Source organism: Nasonia vitripennis, assembly GCF_009193385.2.
Source record: "Nasonia vitripennis strain AsymCx chromosome 1 unlocalized genomic scaffold, Nvit_psr_1.1 chr1_random0004, whole genome shotgun sequence".
Classification (NCBI taxonomy): Eukaryota; Metazoa; Arthropoda; class Insecta; order Hymenoptera; family Pteromalidae; genus Nasonia; species Nasonia vitripennis.
Genome location: NW_022279590.1, coordinates 471 through 22151, shown reverse-complemented (window position 1 = coordinate 22151; position 21681 = coordinate 471). Strand labels below are relative to the sequence as shown.

General features: G+C 41.7%; 1 protein-coding gene across 1 annotated transcript in view; it reads right to left on the bottom strand.

Annotated features, from left to right (window-relative positions):
* Positions 1-17673, bottom strand: part of LOC100680504 — a 272326-nt gene extending 254653 nt beyond the window's left edge. Inside the window, exons 1-3 of the mRNA XM_031933565.2 lie at positions 17045-17673; positions 11197-11340; positions 10948-11128 (exon numbers count right to left, since the gene is read on the bottom strand). Coding sequence (XP_031789425.1) covers positions 10948-11128; positions 11197-11340; positions 17045-17673 — 954 coding nt within the window. The remainder of the gene's footprint in view (positions 1-10947; positions 11129-11196; positions 11341-17044) is intronic.
* Between the last annotated feature and the right edge of the window lie 4008 nt (positions 17674-21681).

Below are 21681 nucleotides of genomic sequence, written 5' to 3'. Positions count from 1 at the left end.
ACCCAAAAGGATCATCCTGGGCTTTGTTAAAAATAAAGCCTCCAACGGCAATAGAAAGCTCAACCCTTTCAATTTTCAATTTTCACTTTAACATAAACTTTATTTCGCTCTACGTGGACGGCGTTCAAGTCTCCAGTAGGCCGTTGCAGCCACGCTTTACCGGTGACCATAAACTATACGTAGACGCTTATCATACGGTTTTTTCAGGCACAGGTATACGTTACCTAAACGAGGGTCTCGATATCGATCGTTACGGTTATCCCAACGGATTTTGCCTGTTTGCTTTCGGTCTGACACCGGATTTGTCAGCGCATTTTACCAGCCATAGTTTCGCCGAAGCTCTAACGGAAACAATAAACTGCATTGTTTACGCAGAGTTTGACAACGTGCTCGAAATCGACTCGAATAGACAAATTATAACGGACTTTAATTCCTGAAGTGGCTGGGTGGTGGGAGAGAGAAAAAAAAGTTATAAGAGTTCTGACGCTGTATATCGTCGACTCAGTTGATCGACGTCGGCAGCAGCAGCACCCGATACATTCACCATGGATTACGATTACGTGATATAACTTCAGGGCTTCAGGGACAAAGAAGACAAGTTTTTGCCCAAAGAAGTGGCTGTAGTTTCTCTGCAAGGACACGTCATTTCTCATTGGGCGATTTTGCCACCGCACGAATTTACCGAGTTACCCTGCTCCTTGAGGATCGCCAGCGACTATACGATATGTCCAATATATAACGACGCGCAACGTCGAGAATCTCGATGATTACACGACAGCTGGTTTCGGTGAACTGCAGAGACGCTTTAAATGCCCGCAGGTCTGCAGCTACTATGGCTGTCAGGCAGACACCTATAAAAGATCGTACTGTGCACTCTTGAGAGCACATATACTACAAAAGTGGATCCATTCACACGTGCCCAGTGAAATATTGGAAAAAATACAAGAGACTGGCACCGATGTGTTTTATCCAGCTATTCAAAAGCCTATGTGGTCTCGAAGAGGTAACACTGTGCAATTTCGAGGAAGGGACGTGGTGGACAAAATCGACAGCAACGAAGACACCTGCGGCAGCGACGACGACGAATACGCGAGTAACGACACCGATTCAACTACAATAAAAAATGAATACGGCCGAGATTATGAGAGCCCTAGAAGGCTTAAAAGCCCGGACAATCGGGGTTTACGCTGCAGATCGGATACCGCGGGTGCTGATGACGCTAGCAGCAATAGTATGTAACACCGATGATCACACTAAACCAGGAACACACTGGGTAGCTATTTACATGACAAAAATAGATTGGGCACGTATTTCGACAGTTATGGCCTGCCACCGGTATCAAGACATCATATAGAACGCCTACGTAAGAACTGTAAATATTTTCGCTGGAATACAAAAACTCTTCAAAGCATCGACTCGATTTGCTGCGGACAATACACTATTATGTTTTTATATCACATGTGTTGCGGTATGAGACTCGGGACATTTTGCCGCTTATTCTCACAAGACACTGGGCAAAACGATACCCTTGTCGTCAAATTTTATAAAAAGATTCGCAATAAACTTAAATATAAAAAATGTAAGCGAGCGTCTACATTTGCCGATGAGCGTTCTCTAGGCTCAGGACCATGTAATCAAGCGTGTACCTCTAGATTAAGATGTGTTTGATGTAGTTGTAATCTTGAATAAAGAAAAATATTGAACGTAATATAAATGTGTTCTCATTCTACCTACGCACAAGTATTCCTTTATTAAGCAGTAACGAATTTTGCTTTTCTAAACAAACGGATGTCGTCCGTCGTATTTTTCTCTGATGAAAAGATTTATTTTTTATTTTTAACGGCCAGTTTGTAACGTCCTTACGCCGTATTTTCAACAACCGTATAACTGTTGGACTACGAAAGGGTAGTGGGAAAAATTGTATTAAAAAGACGACGGCGGTCGCGAGATTTTATAGTAGCATCGAGACTCTCTGACTGTGCACTTGTACGCTATAACAACTTTTTTTTTACAAGTGAGATAGTACCGTGAATTTTTTTTTTGTGCTTCACCATGGCGAACTGTCAAACACCCGGCAAACGTAGTCCGACTGCTGAATTTCCAAATCTACTGCTGTCGACGACCTACGCGCTCAACAAATCCAACTCAAAGAGAGTCTGCATCGGCCTGGAGTACAGTGATGGGTACTATAATCAGTTATTAAACTCATAAGTAACGGGCCAATGTACAAAAACATAACTCGACGAAAACAGCTGGACTCTTTTAAAAGATCAGTTTGACGCTATAACAGCTTATTTGAACAATTCTTATTCGTTTTATCACGAATTTGGACACCCTGTTAAGATCTATCTTACAAATCACGACTTAAACCTTTTAAGCGCGTACGGCATCAAGTCAATCACAATCGACGAAACGCCTAAAAACACACAGCCAAGCGAAGAAAACGAAGAATGAGAAATCGCTCAGCCGGTTTGTAAAAAAATGAAAACATCCAACCCACCGGGTATAGTAATGCAACACCTGCGACGCTGTGCCTCCCAACACAGGTGCGCAACACCCAGAGCCTCGCATGCACTAGGATTTTTCTAAACGTAGGATTTGACCGCGATCATCACGTTTGGGAGAACGCTAGGGAGAGGGGAAAATGATCACACACAATGGTTAAGTTTTATTGCACATGTATTTCGCCCAGCCCTACCCTACAACACGGTGGCTGTAGTGCCTCCCGCGCACAGTTTAGCCACGCAGGGCTTACGCTGGGACGCACAAACACGAGCCACGCTCGTGCAGCAGACGGCGGGCCACAGGCCCAGGTCCAGTCCGCTGACGGCTGACTCTCTCTCTCTCTCTCTCTCTCTCTGTGGTGGTAATCTCTGGCCTGGCCTACACCAAGGAGTCGTCGTTACCGCTCCTGGGTCACGCTGTCCTGGCTGCACTGGATCCCACTGTCCTAAGACGTGATGTGGCAACCGTCAGGACAATGGGAAGACTAGACGCAAACAACATCAATACGCAAGGTGACAGCAGATCTCCACCCCTTGCTGTCACATTATCATCCAGTGCCCTGGCCCGCTCAATCATAGCGGCCAAGGCCAGGAAGCGCAAGTTACACACCACCGAACTCGATGCTGGACTACTGGAGGAAGCGAAAGCTCTATATCCAGACCACCAAGGACTCGTTAACATCAACGAGCTGCTTCCTCCAGACATCCACAAGCTGTGCATCAGGGCCAGGCTGGAGGCTAAAAAGAGGAAAGGCTGCCGGTCGTACGTGAGAGACGGGAGAATCTATATCCGTTCTGGCGAAGACAATGAACGGGCCACCATCATATCATCTGAAGAAAATCTACAGGCTTTTTTAGCCCGAACATCGACTACAGCCAACACGGACAACACACAAACACACTAAAACAGCTACACATCATCCCACCAAAACCTCCATCTAACACATCCACATCTAAATCACTCGCATCTATTTCCAAAGCGTCTCTGTCTGAAGGCCTACGAGTCTGTCATTTTAATGCGAACTCTCTCACGGGTCACATTGAGATGATCAGATTCACGTAATGGCTGTGACTGAAACCTGGTTAAGTGACAAGATATCATCCATCCCTTCACTGGATGACTACACTCTTTACAGACGGGACAGAAACAGGAATGGTGGAGGTGTGGCCCTCTACATCCATCATTCATTAACAGCTTCTATTATCTCGTCATCTGATGGTGAATGGTCGGGCAAACCAGGTAAGCCGGAGTACCTGTTCTGTGAAGTCACGGCTAAGGGAATATCACCCATCTTCGTGGGGGTTGTGTATCGCCCTCCTCATTCTCCCTTTATCCAGGGATCTAATTTTATTGACCAACTAACACTTCATATGCATAACTACTCCACGAAGGTCATCATGGGTGATTTCAACGCTGACCAACTTTCCTCGTCTGAAGACGCCAATTTCATCAAGGCGTTTATCGACGAGAACTCCCTTATGTCTGTGCCATTTGGTGCAACTCACCACAGACCGGACTCCGACACCTGGCTAGACCTCTGTTTAATTGATGAGCAGGATAGACTGCTCTCATATTGGAAGACTGACACCCCTTTCATAAACGGACATGACCTGATCACGGCCACACTCGACGTACAGATTCCACGCTACGTCCCTACCACATACACCTACAGAAACTATAAAGGAATCTGTGCTGAGAAGCTAAGGGACTTCCTTAGCGCATGTGACTGGTCATCCTTCGCCACGCCATCACTAGACGAATGCATCACTATTCTCAACACTAACATCTCAAACGCCATCAACATTCTCGCCCCATTAAAAACTGTGACTCCCGGACGCAAACGTCACCCGTGGTTCACCGCGGCTCTTCGTGACCTTTTAACTGAAAGGAATAGGCTCTACAGGCGTTTTCGCAGAAGTCGTCTACTTTGGGACCTATATTTTTATAGAGTTGCCAGAGATGACGCCCACAAACGGATTGAGGAAGCTAGGCTGGATTATTATTATTCACGCCTATCAACCCTGACCGACGTTGCAGAGATATGGAGGGAACTACAAAAACTCGGTATTTCTACCTCTAAATCTTCTCCACCTTCTCGGTTCTCTCCAGATGCTCTCAACCATCACTTTAGTTCCATCTCAAATGATCCTCAAGCTCCATCAGTTGAGGAATATCTGCGAACCCTCGAGAGTCTAGACCTCCCTAAACACTTCATCTTTAGGGAAATCACTGAGTCGGACGTGTCTGCTGCAGTATCGCACTTTAATACCCAGGCCAGGGGGAGTGACGGCATCCCACAGGTTGTAATTACTAAAGCATTGCCAATACTCGCTCCTCTACTCTGTCAAATTTTTAACCTGTCATTGAGCGAGGCTTGCTTTCCCTCGGCCTAGAAATCATCGCTCGTAAGAGCATTAAATAAGATCAACTCTCCAACTGCTGTAACAGACTATCGTCCGATCTCTCTACTTTGTTTTCTATCCAAGGCGCTGGAGTGGCTGGTGCACAACCAGATATCTGAATACCTAGAGTCAAGACTCTACCTCGACAACTTCCAAACTGGTTTTCGCACTGGCCACAGCACGCAGTCCGGCTTAATTAAGCTGACTGACGATGTCAGGCTTGGGATGGACAGAAAGAAGGTCACCCTTCTACTTCTTTTTGACTTTAGCAAGGCGTTTGATACGGTGTGTCACGTCAGGCTACTCAGAAAGCTACCCTCTTTCGGCTTTTCTAAGCAGGTTATCCGCTGGCTTGCATCATATCTATCGGGAAGAGAGCAAGCAGTCATTGGTGACAACAATGAAATCTCTGCATTTCTACCACTTAACACCGGTGTTCTACAGGGGTCTGTCTTAGGACCCCTGCTGTTCTCGTTGTACATCAATGACATTGGCTATTGCCTTGATGCAGATATGTCCCATCTCATCTATGCGGATGATCTGCAGATCTACAGCCAATGCCACCTCGAGGAGCTCGACTCCTGCTCTGTCAGGATGAGTGCTAACGCCGAGAGGATTAGTAGCTGGGCTGCTTTGAACAGGCTTAAACTGAATGTTACTAAAACCAAGGCTATTGTCCTGGGTTCCCCCTATTATATAAATGCTTTACCTAATACCGCTAACACCTATATAAATATAGGGAGAGCCCTGGTCAATTTTGAATCATCTGTGCGTAATCTGGGGCTGGTGCTAGACTCCAAGCTCACATGGAAAGAGCACGTTACGCAAATTTGTAAACGTGCTCACTCTTTAATGTATCGCCTCTATTTCTTTCGGAAGAGCACCAGCCTCAGGCTGCGCAAACATCTGGTGCAGGCACTCCTTTTCCCTCTCATTGACTACTGCTCACTTGTTTACTGTGACTTATCACAAGAACTTGACCTAAAACTACAGAGACTTGTCAATACGGGGATCCGCTACATCTATGGTGTAAGGAGGGGCGAGCACATCTCCCCTTACAGGCGTGAGCTGCAATGGCTCACCACCGCCGGACGTAGGAAATATTTTATGGCCTGTTTTCTAAGGAAAATTTTCAACACCTCTACACCATCTTATCTAGTTGCCTATTTTGATTTCCACGTCGCGCTCAGGCCTGTGAGGGGTGAGGTGACTCCACTGGACATTCCGCCCTTCAAAACGGAGACACTAAGGAACTCATTTTTCATCAGCGCCTCTTACCTCTGGAATAGCCTGCCATCTCAAATACGTAACACACAATCCATATCTAACTTTAAAATACTAGCGAAAAATTACTTTTTCAATATGGAAAACACTTAAACATCACACAAACATCCACACTTCCACTTTCATCTCATCTCACCTCATACCATTTCATTTCACACTCGTCACTCGTGCTATCACCAAACTCACACACGCCTACACCAAACTCACACACTGAATACCTTATACTTTTTATTTTACTTCTTTATATTGATATATGTACAACATAATGTACAATAATAAAAATTAATTAATCTAATCTCTCTCGCGCGCGCGCGCGCGGGCTATGCCTCCCGCTTGTGGCAAGCCCGACCTGCTGCAGCCGCGCAGCTATAGGTTTTGCTCTCGCGCTGTCTCTATCTCACGCACATGCGTCTCCTCGCACTGCTCTCTCTCTCTCTCTCGCGTGCGCTGGCCAGACGCCTCGCGCAGAAGACGTCTTGGTGTGCGCCCGCACTGCACACCAACACCCTGGTCTCTCGAGTTCTCTCTCTCTAGTGTGCCCGCACCACACTCGCCTCACTCTCGGATCTCTCTCTCTCTCTCTCTCTCTCTCTCTCTCTCTCTCTCTCTCTCTCTCTCTCTCTCTCTCTCTTTCTCTCTCTCTCTTTCTCTTTCTCTCTCTCTCTCTCTCTCTCTCTCTCTCTCTCTCTCTCTCTCTAATACTTTCTTACTCGCTCTCTCCCTGGTGGACGTCCGTCGGTGCTCCCGCCGGCGCCTCCCTGACCCCCCCATCGCCTCACTCTCGGATCTCTCTCTCTCTCTCTCTCTCTCTCTCTCTCTCTCTCTCTCTCTGTCTCTCTCTCTTTCTCTTTCTCTCTCTCTCTCTCTCTCTCTCTCTCTCTCTCTCTCTCTCTCTCTCTCTCTCTCTCTCTCTCTCTAATACTTTCTTACTCGCTCTCTCCCTGGTGGACGTCCGTCGGTGCTCCCGCCGGCGCCTCCCTGACTCTCGTGGACCTGGTGACGGCTAGCTTCCTCGGCTCTCCCACACGCCAAGGCTGCTGGTTGCTCTGGTCCTCCGGACGATGATGGCGGACTGGCTAGCTTCTTTCCTCTCGTGCGGATGGTTCCTGGCTCGTCCGGGCGTCGGCACTTGCTTGTGATAACGCGCTGCACCTGTCACTATCTCACACTCTCGCACACTCGCACAACCTCGGGAGACTCTCCCAAATCTCCTCGTAACAGAGGAGGCCACGTATCTCTCTCGCACGTCGACGTACTCCGTCGACAGTCGTGAGAGAACTCTCCGATTTCCCGCTCGTTCACGCGCTCACTCTCCACTCGCGCTCGACGGGCCCGCGCATCTTCCTCGCGCCTGATTGGCTGGCAGTCCGCGCGGATAGCGAGTCGCACATCGGCGACCGCTGATTGGCTCGCGACATGCGGAGGACCAATCAGCGCGCGCGCCGACGAGGCTCACTCTCGCGCCAACGATGCTCACTCTCGCGCTAACGTGGACGGTTAGCCGGCCCGTTCCTCGAACTCGACGTCAGGCTGGCACCGACAACAACAATCCAACTCGCTTGTTTCTTCCGCGCACTCAGAGCTTGGCCGCATCGAACGAGATTCCTCGTATCGACGCGGCTGCGACGTTTGCAACGTCGCAATTCCCTCCCCTTAACAATGTTTCCTCTCTCGGAGAAGTTTACCTTAACCCTTTCACTAGGTCCCAGGTCAACACTCTTCTCTCCCCTGCACATCTCTCTAGCACTACTCTCTCACATCCTTTTCTCTCCACCTCCGCTAACTTCTCTCTCTTCTCACTTCCTTCCTCAGCTCTCCGTCTTTCTATCATTGCCATTTTTCTCCGGCAATCTAGACACAGACCTGAGTGGCTCACTCGTCTGCAAAGTTGGCATGATGTCTGTGGCAATTGCCTACGCGCAGGACATTCCCTTCGTGAATGTCCTTTTTGTTGGCATGCCCAGCAGATCATATCTTGCCCGGTGCCCCACTTTACAGCAGGTGAAGCACGCACCATCTCCTCGCCTCTCCCCTCGAGCCACGGCATTAGCGGTCGGACGCACCAGGCCGCCCCATACGGTAGCTCTCTTTCTCCTCGTTGAAGCTCTCTTTCTCTCACTCGTCCTCTCCTCAACCTCGATAGAAGGCAACTCGTCACCAGGGCCTGCATGCTCTGTCCTCTCGACTGCAGCGGCTCTCTGGGTCTCTCCTTCCTCCTTGTACGCCGCACCAGGAACGCGCATCTTCTCCGCTGGCAGCGGAGGTGCGTAACGGCTATCTAACTCTTTTAGCCGCTCCCAGCGTCGGCCGTACCTCCCCAACTCCTCCCAGCTGTTGACGCACTTTTCGCCAATAGCTTTCCGGTATTCCGGAAGGAGGTTCTGATATGCGATACGAAGCAAATCACGTTCGGATGGAGGTCGGCGAAAGCGCGAAGCCAGATACTGAAGACTCGCGATATACGCCGCGATCTTCTCTTCTCTGTGCTGCGTTCGCTTGCGCAGATCTTCCTCCAAATCCTCCCGACAATACGGAACCATGTATCGGCGACGAAAGGCCCGGCAGAACATCTCTCATGTTCGCAGGCTCTTTCTCTTCGCCCGATACCAGCGGCTTGCCTGCAACTTGAAAATGCACGGAAACACCGCTAGCAGCTCGCGGTTTTGCACCGCTAACGCTACTCTGCACTCACACAGTCGATCAAAGAACTCCTCCGCCTCCTCGTGATCACTCTCGCCCGAGAACTGGAGCTCCCAATGCTTCAGGAACTCCAAAGCCCTGAGCGAGTCGGCTGATCTTTTCCGGCGTTCGGATAATGTCAGGTTCGCTGAGTTAGACTCGCAGATCGAGTTAACTTCGAGCTCGCTGTCACTGCTCAGCAAACCTCTCTGTCTCCGTCTCTTTCTCGACGCACTTTTCTCTCTCCTCTCACTCTCCTCCTCCGACTCCTCTTCCGCACTCTTCTCTCCTTGTCCACTCTCCTCCTCCGACTCCTCACCCGAGCTCACACAGCTCCGTTGCATACTCGGCCGACCTCCAGAGTTGCCCCAAGAGACGCGGCGTCGCACCGTTTCGCGCTCTGGCTCTAGCAACTCTTTGTCCGCGTCACCAATATCACTCGTGAACACAGACGGTCTGCCTCTCAGCTGGTCTAGAGTAGCTGGGCGAACTGAATCAGTCGTTTTGACTGGGGCTAGCAAACATGGCTTTCGCCCTATTCGCTCTTCCTCCATTTTACGCGTCTGCTCTATCGCCTCGAACCGTACCTGCTCTCGCGCCGTCTCCCTCGCCTCCTCACGGACTCGTTGCAGCCGCCGCTCATGCTCTAGCGTGGCTAACTCGTCCCGCAGCTTCGCTCGAGCTTCCAGGAGGGCTTCCTCGTAAGCTTCTCGCCAAGCTACAGAAAGCTCCTCCTCAAAGACTCGAGCTCTCGCATCCTCAAGAGTGAGTCCGCATTCTTCCAACTCTCTCACACGAGCGTCTCTCTCGCTGCGATCGACACTCACTCGGCTCGCATAGCCGCTGTCTATGCTGACGTCTATGCTTGAGCCCGAGCCTCCTCGCAACACATCTCTCTCGGCCACGTCACTGACTGTGCTGGAGGTTGCGCAGGCCGCGCTTCTTGCTATCGTCCTTTCGGACAACCGCAAGTAACCTGGCCGTTCGCACCTCGCGATCACAGTACACACACTGTCTCTCTCACTCGAGCACAAACTCGAAGATCTCTCTTGGCTCTCATTGTCACTCGACAACGAGACCGAGGAGTCTCCTCGTTTCCGACTTTCGTCGAAAAGCTTTACTCGCGAGCCCCGCCGACGACGCTTATGACGTACTTTCTGCCAGTCGTCGCCGTTGGCTGACTCGCTGTCGCTAGAACGCACGCGTCGCAGCACATCTCGTGGGGACACGGTAGAGCTTCCCACGCTATCACGTTTATCGTTGGGCTCTACTCCGAGTCCCACTACGAACGGCCGTTTCGTCATCTGATTCATCGCACAACATGGTGCGACTTCAACAGCTGACGACTGATCGCTGAGCTTTCCTCGCCGTCTCTCTCCACATGAAAAGACGTCAGCAGCTTGCCTCGTGGCCCGCTGCGCATCTTTTCGTCGCTCACACTCCGCGCACTTTACACTAACACTCGCGAAAACACTTTACCTCTCCCTTTCGATGATCGCGAATCCCTACAAGGGATGCCAATTGCGACGCTGTGCCTCCCAACACAGGTGCGCAACACCTAGAGTCTCGCATGCACTAGGATTTTTCTAAACGTAGGATTTGACCGCGATCATCACGTTTGATGATTATTAAAGATCCTTATTCGGCAATCAGCCAATGCGCAAGATGGGTGTATGCGCAGGAAAATTAGCGTTAGCGCGCTCGAATGACAGTGGGGTAAAAAAAGACTGTTATAGAGAGTGTTATAAAAAACGACACACTAAACTAGAAACATTTCGTAGAACCAACAGAACAGCTGAGCGCATTATCTCCTTAACTTTCCCACGGGCTAAACTCTGTTTCTCTGCACTTTTTTTGTCAAAGTTGTACCATTTTTTTAAATACAGGACAACTTTTCTAGTTCTATGTCATCGCATATCTGTCCAGATACGGATCTCCTCATAATTGAATGTTACTAAGGGTTCAGTAATATTAAATTGATGAAACTGAGCAAGTACATGCGAGAGAAGTCTTAAATGCTAGTAAAATATATAAAATATGAAAGATATCTTTTTTAAATTTAAAAGAATGTACTTACTAGTTCCAAAGTCCTGATAGAAATATCAGCTTCGCCTTGATATAAAAATATTTTTGCTTGTAACCAAAGTAAGCGCAAAAAAAAAATGATATTATTTTCGTCATACAATTCAGTTTGAGTACTGTGAAAAATAAGATATCCCAATTCATCTGATGATATACCTATACCCAAGGTATTCGAACTAAAATTATAAATAATTATGTAATGGTTTATTTTTTAAATATATTATCATTTAAATAGAACGTTTACCTTGTCATTGGAAAAATACAGGGCTTTTTTAATAACCATTTGTCTGTATAAAGTTCACAAAACAACAACGTTTTTTCGGCATCCAAGTTCAAGGAACCATTCTTGACATTTTGATTGAATTGTGAAAAATCAGGCAAATGATCTCTAAAATAAAAAAAAAATATATAATAATAAAATAACAAATAATTCAAATATACTTATTGACCCAATTTGTCCGTCTTTGTCTGTCAACTTTAAGCGCGAAAAACTTTGTTATTCATGCTTGAACAGATCTAGCAACTCATAGGCGGGTACTTTTAATTGTACTCTTTTAGAATCTGGCCAGACCAAAATTTAAACACTTTTCAAGTCTACTTTTCAATTTAAAAAAAAAACGTAATTTTCTAGTCATTTTTTTATCGCATTTTTGATGCGGAAAAGGTCTTGGCTTATTTATATCTTATTATTATTAAATTAGGTCAATAAGGGTTATTATAATTTATTGTGAAGCATATTTTAAACAATTAAAATAATCAAAATTATATTAACTTGTATAGAATATATTATTAAAATATTTTAGCATCCTCATATAGTTTGTAATGAGATAATATGAGAAAATGTGATGTTGTTTGTAAGGAGATAATATGAGAAAACACCTCAAAATAGATTTCCAACCGAGTTTGAATAAAAAAACTTTTATATTTTTGTATATAATTAAATTTAAGTTAAAAATTTCACTATTACAAAACTTCTTTTAGGAGAAAGCAAAATCGTAAAGAAAAACAAAGCCTAGATTTAATAATATTACGTCTCTCTCTCTTTCTCTCTCTCTCTCTCTCTCTCTCTCTCTCTCTCTCTCTCTCTCATGTAGGATGGGGTACTAAGACTGGAATTACCCGAAGGAGCAACAGTAGTAAGCTTTGCTGACGATTTTTCATTAGTGGTGGTGGCGAAGCACAAAGAAGAAGTGAGGGACATGGCTGAGGACTTATGCTGTCATTATTGTGCATGCTAAAACCCTTGCTTCTATTCATAAATAAGCCGAGCACAGAAGGACGTCGTCACCCGACGATCCTTTTGTTAATGTGGTAGCCTTGCGCGTCGGTCCCTAAGCTCGGTGGGACACACTTATCCGATTTCGCGCTAGCAAGGCCACAACGTTACACCACAATATTTATACCTTACATCCAGACGAAAACGAAGCCAGGAGATATGGGCAACTATACATCATTGATAATGAAATGGCCTCGCAATCACGATTACAAAGTAATGTTTCATGTTCTCTAATGCTATTAAAAGAATAAGATCATTTTTTTCGACAAGTAAACATATACGCTAAATCTTACAAAATGATGCACGAAGTCGAAATGGAAGAACAAAATCGTTCGAAAAAGAAAACAACGTTGAGTTAAATAATAAAGAAATTATGATGTATTTAACACGCAATTCTAATCATGATAAACGTAGATATAACGCAGCTAAATGTAATGAAGTAGCTGTGGTATTTGTAGGTGAAAATGGTCAACCACCAGAAGATGCGAAATGTGTGTATATATTCAAAATATAGGGCTCCTAATAATACACCGTACATTAGTAAACATGTAGATCCTATGTCATATCCACTTATATATCCTAATAGAGGTTTTGGATGGATGCCCAATATGAAAAATAAAAATAACAAAAACAATATTTCAATGCTACAATTTGATTGTCATAAATTCAGCATTATAAATGATTTTAATCTTTACTTAAATTTAGGAAAATTAACTCAACAATACATTGTTGATGCTTGTGTAAAAGTTGAAGGTTCACAATTATTTTTTTCAAATAAAAATCAACACCAATTAAGGACAGATTTATATAAAGGTGTCATGGATCATTTACAAAATAAAAGCAAAGATGACAACGTGAAAATTGGAAAAATGCTTATATTACCTTTAACATTTTCAGGAAGTCCACGATCGTTACAACAAAACTTTTCAGATGCAATGACGATAGTTCGAAAGTATGGTAAACCAGTTCTTTTATTGCCATGACATGTAACCCAAAATAGAAGAAAATTAAACAAAATTTGAGAAAAAATGAAGATCTATTGATAGACCTGATTTAGTAGCAAAAGTTTTTAATGCAAAAGTTAATGAATTATTAAATGAAATCCTTAAAAAAACATTTTTGGAAAATGCATTACATATACTTATGTAATTAAGTTTCAGAAAAGAGGTTTACCACATATGCACTTGTTGGCTTTTATTCATAAAAATCATAAACTGAACAATGCAGATGATGTTGATAAATTTATAAGTGCAAAAATACCTGATGAAATAAAATATCCAAGGTTACATAATATCGTTTAGCAATCAATGATACATGGCCCTTGTGGTGAAAATAATTTAAATTCACCATGTATGAATAGCGAAACAAAAAATGTACCAAAATCTTTTCGAAAAAATTTAATGAGCAAACTACTTTTAATAATACTGGATATCCTCTTTATAGACGAAGTGACAATGGAAAACAAATTCGTTTCATTAAAAACAATATAGCTGATAATTGATTTGTAGCTCCATGCAATCCTTATTTATTGTTGAAATTTAATTGTCATATTAATGTTGAAGTATGTTCAACTATTCAATGTGTCAAATATTTATTTAAATATTGTTATAAGGGTCATGATTGTGCATTTTCAAAAATGAGTCAAGGTAATAATGAAAACGAATGTGAAGAAGAAAATTTCAAATACGATGAAATAAAACACTATTTTAATACAAGATATGTAAGCCCTCCAGAAGCAATGTATCGTCTACTACAATATTCAATGTACGTTTTATCATACATAATTTACCGATAAGCTGTACATTTAAAAAATAAACAATGTGTATTCTTTAAGGAAGGATCAGAAGAAGAGTTGATTAATAAAAACTTAAACACAACTTTGACTGCATGGTTTGAACTAAATGCAAACGATCCGCAAGCTAGACAGTACTTGTATGTTGATATACCATATTTTTACGTGCTCAATGAAAAAACAAAGAAATGGACACCAAGAACAAAGTTTGGAAGCCAATTATAAGTAGAATGTATTTTGTAAATCCGAAGGATCGTGAAAGATTTTTTTTATGATTATCATTATTACATGTAAAAGGGGCTCAATCTTATGAAGAATTAAAAGCATTAAAAAATGTTACATAAACAACATTTCATGAAGTAGTTGTAGCTAGAAAATTAATAACCACCGATGAAGTATGGGACAAATGCTTAGAAGAAGTCATAAACAGTGATTTTCCTAAAGCTCTGTGCAACCTGTTTGGTTATATATGTGTTTTTCATCACCCAGTGAACGTTAAAGAATTGTTTGAAAAATATAAAGCATATTTTTACAGTTCATTCTTAACTAAAGAAATAGGTGAACATATCGAATCTATTTTAACAAATCAAAGGTATACACTGACTGATTTCAATTTACCTAATTTTAGTAAGGATGTTGAGGAAACCAATTATGAAGAATTTTATGCAACAAAAAAAAATTGAAAATCAATCATTATTTATTACTGCATCGAAAATGTTACGTTGTTTATTCGAAAATAGCTTATATTATATAGTGTCATTAATAAAGCTAATCAAATTAAGTGTTTCTTTATTGATGGACCTGGAGGTAGTGGAAAAAGCTACTTACTAAATACAATTATCACTCATTTGAATAATGAAAAAATAAGTGTTTTACCTGTAGCATGCACTGGTAATAGCAGCAAATTTATTAATAAATGGAAAAACTTCGCATGTAATTTTTAAATTACCATTAAATATAAATGAAGATAAATGAAGATCAACGTGCAACATTAATCCCAATTCAATACATGGAAAAAATATGAAACTAAAAATAATGATGATTCAAATAAGATATATACAAAAAATATTGTATATCATGAAATATTAAATAATTAATAAACAAATAAAATATGTCGGTTATTGAGAAAAGAGGTGAATGGCTTTAAAGCACACAGGTACATTAAGTTTACTTTTATATAATAGTGCAATATTTGTACATTTCTCTAGTCTTTGCGACAATATATATATATATATATATATATAGTCGTAAATTTTAAGATCCAAATCTGTAAAGGCCTGCAAATTTTGAGGCCTAAATATTGAGGCCGAAATTGAATGGCTTCAGAGTACACAGGTACATTACGTTTACTTTTATATAATAATAGATGTAGATATATATACATTAATTATAAACAAATAAAATATCTCTAATTATATATATATATATATATATATATATATATATATAATATATATATATATATATATATATATATATATATATATATATATATATATATATATATGTTTTTTATTTATAGTCTCTCGAATTTGATAGAGACTTGCGGATCAAAACAATTAATGTGAAAATAATAACACGCTCTTTAAATTTGAGATGAAAAGGTATACTATGTATACCGTCAAACTATTGATGTTTATTGAAAAGAAAAGAGTGTGATTACAAATGTATTGACTATGGAAAATTGAAGAGTATTAGAAGAGTGTTAGAGCACCGACGCGTTAACAAACGATATTGTTTAACGGTCGACACTGTGAGGCGAGTCCTCACAGCGCTTCAGCAATACGAAAACTAAACAACACAAATCAGCGAAAGCGGCAGAAGACCGCTCGCGAAACAGGCGGAGAGAGACAGAGTAGGAGCGAGCGAGCGCTCGTTGCCATGGCAACCTCATTGGTGCCGTGTGGGCTAGCGAAAACGTCGAATTTGAAATTAAGATAACAAGCTCTCGAACCTTCTCGCTCTCTCTCCGCATATCAAACTAATTTTCGAACATATAGATATGGGCAAAATGTAAATAGTGTGTAACAACCCGTACAAGCTCCGCAAAAAACTAAAAAACTAAAATTTACTGAATATTTTGTTTAAATTATACGCGCGTTTAATTCTGCGCCAAAGCAAACAGCTGAGCGCAACACCAGCAGCGCCACGAGCGAGCCAGCGGCAGCAGCAGGAAGCATCAGGAAGCAGCAGAAAGCGGGGAGAGCGCGCAACACGCGCGTATATATCTATATAGAGCGAGCGGCGAGCGCAGCGGCGCAATTGCAATACGAGTAGGAGTAGCGAGCGAGCAGCAGCGCGGCGCGCGTATAGAATTATACATGTATGAATGATTTTTGTATATAGGTGTGTATGTATGTGTGCATGTATGAATTTGAGAGTTTTTCCGGTGGCTCGATCCCCGCTCTCTCCATAGCCTATAAAAGGCAAAGCCTGTACCAGCTCACTAGCTCCAGCGCAACTTATGCGACTAGTCTCTTCTCACGAACAAATTACGCCTTGAGAAGATAAAAGACTTAGAATTATTTCGAATATTTCTCGAACTTGTAAAATTTTTCTATTTTCAAAAGACTTATAACTTTAGCCTGTCAAACCTGATACGCAATTTACGCGTATCAGAGAGAAAAACTTAGAATTATTCCGAATCTTTTATATACTTATAAAATTTAGAGTTAGGCACGATATCGCATCTTAAAGCGTATCAGTCCTATACATATAATAAAATTAAAGACTTGTCAAATACTTGTAAAATTCTCGAACTAAAAGAGATAACGCAAATTTAAGCGTATCTATTCAAAATTTTATTTGTAAAAATCAAAGCGGATTTATTTATTCATATTGTGACATAGAATATATGCAATAATTAATGCAATATTCTCATCCTGACTTATAATCTGAATATATTTATTATTCTATACAAACTTTTATTATTAAAATGACTTTCCACTACCTGGTATCATGGACCTCTCTCATACTATAAGAATACATTAATATATAAAAACTGTCGTGAATTGAGCGATCTGCGTCGTCAGCGCCTCGAGCAGCAAGTTGGGCTGCGGCGTCTCTGCGGCGATCTGCGGCTGGTGTACTGCTGGCGCGCCGCGTATCGTCTCCACGATGCTGTCGGCGAGTTGTGCAGTTTTGTCAAGCGGCGTATCCTGCTGCGTGGCCAGAATCAACTGCACATTCGTAGGTAAACGACAGAGCCACAGCGTGCGTAGTAGCGACTCGGAGACGCCTGTGCCGCCGAGTCCGCGCAAATGGCGTAGAAATTCCGAAGGCTTACGGTCGCCGAGCACTTGGTCTTCCAGCAGCCTCCGCGTCTTGGCATCTTGCGACACGTTCAGCCGCTTAAGGAGTTCCTCCTTCGTCGTCGTGTAAGGCGTCTCAGTCGGCGGAGTGATGATCAGGTCCTTGATGACCACTGAGTACCGCGGATCCAAGCTGCTACAGAGGTAACTGAACTTGCTGGCTTCGCTGGAAATTTCTCCGCTGGCGAAACTGTGCTCCAACTGGCTAAACCACATCTCGGGCTCGTCTGGCACACGTGGAGGCGCACGGAAGGCAATCCGGCTGACTTCCAGCAGGAAATCGGTGACTGACTGCTGCTGCGCTTCGGTGTTCGAGGCGTTCTGCGTCGCTGATTCTGCCATTTTTTCTTATCTTCACTGAACTCGCACTATTCGCGCCGATGCTCGCCAGTTGAATTCGTCCGGTGGATGTGCGTTTACGTACGTCGCACTGCCAGATCACGTCGAGATCACCACTTTGGGAGTGAGGTCACGCAGGAGAGTGAAGGAGAATGTGAGGTGAAGAAATCGAATAACGCGGAACTTGATGTTTCGGAGCGGTCGTTTTATTTGTCGTTGATTTGCGTGACAAGATCTGGAGGTGATGCGACTCGTGTCGTGGCTCCAGTTGAACTGTTTCTGGTCGGCTCCAGCGTCGACCGTCGAAGGTCTCGATCGTTCCGCCTCCTGTACCGATCGCCGATCGGATTGGCAGGGACGCAGCACGCGCGGTCCGGATAGCGCGTCGGTGGCGAGGGCAGCTGGTCCAAACGGCCGGCCATTTAATGTTTTATTACGCCAGGGAATACCCGCGCCGGCGAGCTTTAGCCGCCCGCGTCGAGGTGCGGATGACCGCAATAAAAGGGTTCGAGCGCGGGCCCGAGCGTTTTACTGCCTCCTCGATGCGGATGACTTAATTGTTCAAATGCGCTCGGCCCGGCTGGAAAAACCGAGATCTAATCCGGGCCGCGTCGTTCGAGGCACTAACGCTGGAGTCTTCACGTGCGCGTGCGCGTTAGGTTTGTATATGTGCGCGCGCGCGTGTGTGTGTGCGAGTGGGTGCTGTGTGGCCACACAGATATATATATATATATATATATATATATATATATATATATATATATATATATATATATTTTTTTTTTATTTTATTAACCAGACAAAAATTACATATTATTTACATAATAGTAAAATTCCCGCAGAGGTAAACGCAGTTACCTGTTCGCGAGGCCGGTATACTTACTAACTATAGTTCCTTATAGCTAAAATAAAATCTATTTCAAGATATGTAGTACCTAACTTACACTTTAACAGTTTTACAATATGAAAGATTGATTAATAACGTTTTAATAAAATTTGTATACAGAATACATAGCAATTTATAAATACATTATCAATATTTCTTATTAATTTTATAAAAAGAAGATTTTTCTTTTACATGTGAAACTTAACCCATTCTCTTACAAGGAAAGGTACCCAACCCGAACTCACCGATTTTGATGATTTTCATATATGTTGTAGAACATAAAAAAATAAGAGACACGTATTTTTTTTATCGGCTAATTTTCACTTTTAAGGGGTAAAAACCTCCCCTAAAGTTAACCCCCAAAAAGCGTTTTTTTTAAATATCTCGGCTTAAAATTAATATTTTTCAATGAAACAAATTGGAGGTTATTTCTTACAAAAAGAGCAAGTATTTCATGGTGATTTGAAGAGTAAGGGTAGCATCCCCTATTTTTTAGGGGTTGAAAACATATTTTTTGGCATAATTTTATAATAAAAATGTTTAAACCGACTAAAAAAATTGGAAAAAATGTTTAAAGATCCTTAATAACAAAATTTAGTTGACGTCTTTCGGTGTTTTCATAAATATTATCCTAAGGGGGTAAACCACCCCTAACACAAAATAACTGTAAATATGTAATTCAATACATAATATTTCGTAGAAATTTGTATATAGAGGTTTTCGAGGTCGCTGATTACAAATCTGTTATCAGATTTTGAAAATTCAAAATGGCGGAACCAATATGGCGGACGGAAATATCGAAAAAAAATTTTATATAATAAAAAAGTTTTAAACGACTAAAAAAATTGGAAAAAATTTGTAAACATCTATAATAAACAAATTAAGTTTTTCGATTTTTTCATAGATACTACCCTTTAGGGGGTAAACCACCCTAACACAAAATAACTATAAGTATACTTCAATCCATAATATTTTGTAGAAGGTTTGTATATAAGGGTTTCGAGATCGCTCTTTGCAAATCTGATATCAGATTTTGAAAATTCAAAATGGCGGAACCAATGTGGTGGACGAAAATGTCGAAAAAAAATTTTAACTTTCATAAAAACTTGTTATAAATGTGTGATCTTTGTAGCCTGTACATGTGAACTAAAGAGCCTTAAACCCTAAACCCCTAAAGAACAAATAGGCTAAATGGTTGTGCTTTTTAACCAAACCACCTCAAATTCCTAAATTTGTAAACAAGAAAATTCTGTGTGTGAAGCAGTTTTATAATTTCCGTAGAAATTGTTATCAGAATGTTATTGAAATTCCTTTATTGTAAATTCAACTTATAATGTATTTTTGTTTATAATATTAGAGTATAATAATAATCTACAATCTTTATCTTTTGCCATAGTGCATTTTTTGTATTGAGCATAAAATATATTATTTTACGATGTTTTTACAATAATGATAGTCCTCATAAAGTGTTTAAAGCACAATGCTTTTTTGCACCAACCACATCGTACAATTGCAATGTTTGTGCACCCTTCTATTTCACAATGTGTTGCACAAGACTTTCCAAAACTGAAATCTATAGGATTATCAAATTTATCTGGTTTTTCATTGACGTAACCGCTTTTATACCAGGAATATTTAAACAAATCTATATATCTCGGTGAAGACAGTTGGTTGTGAACCAATGATTGAAGTTTAATTATATTATTTCTCACATGTAAATTCATATCATGATCCATTAACATTACATTATCAGAAAATGTTCGGACAAAGTTTTTCCAAATACGGAATCCATAGACATCAAGTGGTTGTATTTTCCTGTGGTTCCAGTTGGAATTTTTTTATGTTAATAATTTTATTTTGTGGCATTGTTTCTTCTATAACTTTGTCACAATGACCACTCCAAGAATCAAGTAATAGTATTGAGTGATGGCCTACATAGGGATAAAATATTTTTTTCCAACCAGATTTTGAAGTGATCTGCAATTAAACGACTTACTAATTAACTGATCAACGATATTACAATGTAAAAATTGTTATTAGTTCCCTTACTTGTTGTTAATTTTCCAGATTTGGATGCTTCCACGTACACGTTTTCTGGTCTAAATATGTTTGTTCTACAATAGGGCCAAACTTGCCACTTGTTCCTTTAAAACAAGAAATAGCGGTGACAACAGTTGTCCAGTAGCTGATATTAGTGGCTGTATAGTATAACTATGCGTTGTTGCTGAAATTGACTGTACCAGACATTGCACTTGCTTTTCTCCTTCTACTGCTAATGTTCTTCCAGAATGCATTTCTAGCTGAAATCCGCTCTGATCTGTATTATACAAATTTTCGAGTCCAATCCTTGGTATACACGATTTAACGTCATCGATAAATGCTTCAGCTTAGCCGTAAGTTCTGCACTACTTTCTAGTGTTTTTCTTGTTATGAACTTATTTATTTCCTAGAAACTATTCGGTGTGCTCGCTTAAATTTGAGTAACCAATGTTTAGAAGCTTTGAATCTAATATCATCAAAACCAATTTCTTTTTTAGCTTGTAAGGCCCATAGAATTATATCTTCATCATGGATAATTGAACCACTGTCGAGAGCTGCTTGAAAATTATCCAGGGTTATACTGACAAATTTGTGCTACTTTTTCTCTATACGTGCCACCTTTATTAATTGAATGAGCCCAACGACGTAGCTGACTAATAGATGATACTTTTTGAATCTGTTTTGCACTGTTTGAGACTTAAATTTGCTTCGTTTTGCTACTTCTCCAAAATTCTAGAGCTCTTTTTTGTATTCAAAATCTAGTTCTTCATTATCTGCTGTACATTGATTGTTGTGCTATATCCGGATCAGGAAAATGATGTTGCACTTCATCTTCAATTATTTCCGCATTATGGTCTTATACTCTTCTTGAAAATCCAAAGAGTCATCAGTAATCATTTCTACATCGTTGAAATCATGTGTTGCATCTATTAAAATTTCTTTTATTTTTTTCGGCCAACTCTGTTTCGTGATAATTCGTGACACTATCTGGTATGTTAACGCTTGAAAGTATGCTAATAATAAGTTTAGAACGTTTAACGGATTAATTTTCATTTTTCAATCTAAAATGAAAACAAGCGGTAAAA